The 3,922-nt window shown below is 51.9% G+C and overlaps 1 protein-coding gene across 1 annotated transcript; it reads left to right on the top strand.

Moving 5' to 3' along the window:
- Positions 1–315: 315 nt before the first annotated feature.
- LOC104468136 (zinc finger protein 883-like) lies at positions 316–3,028 on the top strand (the record flags this gene model as incomplete). Its single annotated transcript, XM_010082167.1, has 4 exons — positions 316–335; positions 1,162–1,974; positions 2,092–2,520; positions 2,577–3,028. Coding segments are annotated over exons 1-4 (1,714 nt in total), but the record flags the coding sequence as incomplete, so codon positions are not given.
- Between the last annotated feature and the right edge of the window lie 894 nt (positions 3,029–3,922).

The following is a 3,922-nucleotide window of genomic DNA, read 5'->3' as shown; positions in this document are numbered from 1 at the left end:
GCGGATCGGTTCTGTCAGCGGCGGGAAGCTGCTCGGATGGTGTCCTCCCCGCGTTTTGGGGTGAAACAGTGGGAAAATGGGCTGATTCCTCCCAGTGGTTGAGGGGGGGAATTAACTAATTGTGGGACTCGTATTTTGGGGTGAAAAAGGGGGAAATTGGGCTGGTTGCTCTCAAGTAGGGGGTTGGCAACTTAAGTCGTAGTGGGGAGTGTGTTTTGGGGTGAAACGTGGGGAAATTGGTCTGAGTCCTCTATGGGATGGGGATTGTATGATTAATTAACGAGAGGGCTGTGTTTTGGGGTGAAAAAGGGGGAAATGGGGCTGATTGCTCCCAGGTTTGGGGGACTGCCAAATGAACTGACATGGGGGGTGTTGCAGATATTCTGATGAAATAATCAAAAGTTAGTCCTATATAAGAGTTTGGTTTGATTAAAGCATAATGTATACAGATTGGTTTTTTTGAAACAGGTGACTACAGAAACCTCACCAGGAGGTTATTTAGATTTTTCTATGCTTTTTTTTTTTAAAAAGAAAGTAAGGAAACCATCACGGACATCAATTACACTGCTTGGAAACCCTGTTACCCTTCCCAACATGATCTGAATATCAAGGATTCCAATCAGTAGAGCTAATTAGAATTGACCAATGATTGTTTTAGGATAAGAATATTGATAAGGTTATGTAACGAGAAACACCAATTATTTTAAAGGTTAAATTTAAAAGTGAGCATTTTATGCATATCCATGTAAAAGAACGGATGTAATAATGACTTGACAGAAAAAGTGTATAAAAGCAAATGAATTTTGATCCAAGGCAGACACATTGGGTTGGAGCTATCCCCCGTGCTGCAGTAAAGAAGTGTCTGCTTATCTGCTTTGAGTAGTTGAGTGTTTCTTCCTCAGCTAATAGCTCCATCAACCTTCCAGGTCTCCTGGAGAATGGCAGGATGTCACTGAAGCCCTACTGCTGCCCCGACTGTGGGAAGAGCTTCGGGATGAGCTCCAGCTTCATTCAGCACTAATGGACCCACACTGGCAAGTGACCTTTTGCTTGCGGCCAATGTGGGAAGAGCTACAGCTGGAGCACGAAATTGACCGAGCACCTCCAGGCCCACACGGGCAAGAAGCCATACATCTGCCTGGTCTGTGCCTGCACCTTCAGAACCAGGTCCAACTTGGGCAACCATTGCTGCACCCATACCAGGGAGGTGCCCTACAGCTGCAGGCACTGCGGGAAGACCTTTGTCCTCATGTCTGACCTCCTCAAGCACCAGAGGACCCACACCGGGGAAAAGCCATTCTCCTGTGGGCAATGTGGGAAGTGCTTCAAGTACAAGACCTACTTGGTGACCCACCAACAGACTCACACCAGGGAGAACCCCTTCACCTGCAGCCAGTGTGCGAATCGCTTTGTATACAAGAGCCAGTTGGTGATCCACCAACGAACCCACACCGGTGAGTGGCCCTACCAGTGGGAGGAGTGTGGGAAGACCTTCAGGCTGAGCTCCAACTTCATCCTGCACCAGCAGACCCACATGGGTTATCGACCCTTCACCTGCAGCCAATGCAATAAGAGCTTCAGCCACAGCTCCACCTTGGCCCAGCACCTCCGGACCCACACCAGGGAGAAGCCCTACGTCTGCCTGGTCTGTGCCCGTGCCTTCAAAACCAGCTCCTCCTTGACCAGGCATCGCCAGACCCACACCAAGGAGAAGCCCTACACCTGTCCTGAGTGCATGAAGGCCTTTAGACATATCTCTGACCTGGTTACCCATCTCCAGACCTACATTGGCAAGAAGCCCTGCGCCTGCCCAGTTTGCACCCGTGCCTTCAGGATCACCTCCAACTTGGCCAAGCATCACCAAACCCACACGGGCAAGAAGCCCTATGCCTGCCTGGAGTGTGGGAAGACCTTTGAATGGAGCTACAGCCTGCTCCTACATTTCTGGACCCACAACCAGCAAGAAGCCTACAGGTGTGGGCACTGCAGGAAGACCTTCAGTCTTATCTCTGACCTGCTCAAGCACGAGAGGACCCACACTGGGGAGAAGCCCTACGGCTGCAGACACTGACAGAAAACCTTCAGCCACAGCTCTGACATGCTCAAGCAACAGAGGAGCCACACCGGGGAGAAGCCATTCTCATGGGGGCAAAGTAGGAAGACCATCAAAGTCAGCTCCAACCTGCGTATGCACAAGCCCTACACTGTGGAGAAGCTCTGCGGCTGTGGCCAACGTGGGAAGCACTTCCAGCTCAAGGCCTACTTGGTGTCCAACCAGTGGACCCACACTGGTGAGAAGTCCTACTCCTGTCCTGAGTGTGGGAAGGCCTTTGGACAGAATTACAGTCTGATCGCACATCTCTGGATCCACATCGGGGAGAAGCCCTATGTCTGCCCGGTCTGCGCCCACACCTTCAGAATGAGCTCCAATTTGACCTGGCATCGCCACACCCATGTTGGCAAGATGCTCTACTATAACTGCCCCGAGTGCAGGAAGACTGCAGATGGACCCCTGACCAGGTCAAGCATCTCTAGACCAACACTGGGGAGAAGCTCTATGACTGCGAGCACTGCAGGAAAATCTTCAGCCTCAGCTCCAACCTGGTTAAGCGCCAAAGGACTGACCCAGTGGAGAGGCCATTCTCCTGTGGGCAATGTGGGAAGCACTTCAAGGGGAAGGTTGACTTGGCATCCCACCAATGGACCCACACCAGGAGGAATCCCTACCTCTGTCCTGACTGTGGGAAGACCTTCGGGACGAACTCCAACCTCATCCAGCACCTTCAGATCCACGTGGGTGAGCAACCCTTCACATGTGGCCACTGCAGGAAGAGCTTCAGCCGCAGCTACGCCTTGGACAGGCACCTCTGGACCCACACCAGGGAGAAGCCCTATGGCTGTGGGCATTGTGGGAAGCACTTCAAGAAGAAGGTGGACTTGACATCTCACCATCAGACCCACACCGGCAAGAAGCCCTGTGGCTGTGGGAGGACCAGAGATTCTCCTGCAGCCCGTGGAGAAGAGCATGGTGAGGCATGATATCCCCGTGCAGCCTGTGGAGGTCCACGGTGGAGCAGTTGGCTGCCCAAAGGATGCCGTGACTCCATCGTGTGATGGACTGACCACAAGTCCCATTTCCCAAGAGGCAGAGAAATGAGGAGAGAAGTTGAGGCCGGGAAAATGGGAGGGGTGGTGGGGAAGGTATACTTAAGGTTTGGGTTTGTTTCTTGTTATCGTGCTCTGGTTTGGTTGGTCTGCAGCCTGTGACCACCACAGGCTAGTGGTCCCTCCCTGTCCTTGTCTCAACAGATGAGGTTTTACCTTTTTTCTTCTGATTCTCCTCCCTATCCCACTGGGCAGGGGGGAGGAGGGAGTGAGCGGCTGTGTGGTGCTCAGCTGCTGCCTGGGCCTCAACCATGACACACCTCAAGGCCATGACTTCATCTTGGAGGGCTGTACACAGATTCTGACCCAGGTCCATCATGGTGCCCCAAGGCCATGGCTTTGTCTGGAAGGACCATCCCAAGATCAGAGAATCATAGAATCATAGAATTCTATGTTAGGGTTGAAAAGGACCTTAAAGATCATCTAGTTTCAACCCAGGGTTGCCAACCACTAGAGCAGACTGCCCAGTGCCCTGCCCCATCCAGCCTGGCCTTGAACACCTCCAGGGATGGGGCATTCACAACTTCTCTGGGCTACCTGTTCCAGTGCCTCACTACCCTCTGAGTGAAAAATTTCCTCCTAATATCTAACCTAAATCTCCCCTCTCTTAGTTTAAAATAATTCCCCCTCATCCTGTCACTATCAACCCCTGTAAATAGTCGCTCCCCCTCCTGTTTATAGGCTCCCTTCAAGTACTGGAAAGCCGCAATGAGGTCTCCCTTTAGCCTTCCAAGCTAAACAAGTCCAGTTCCCTCAA

The sequence above is a fragment of the Pterocles gutturalis genome, unplaced genomic scaffold, assembly GCF_000699245.1.
Source record: "Pterocles gutturalis isolate BGI_N339 unplaced genomic scaffold, ASM69924v1 scaffold24576, whole genome shotgun sequence".
Taxonomy (NCBI): Eukaryota; Metazoa; Chordata; class Aves; order Pterocliformes; family Pteroclidae; genus Pterocles; species Pterocles gutturalis.
The sequence above is the reverse complement of the archived record's forward strand: the minus strand, read 5'-3'. Positions and strand labels throughout refer to the sequence as shown.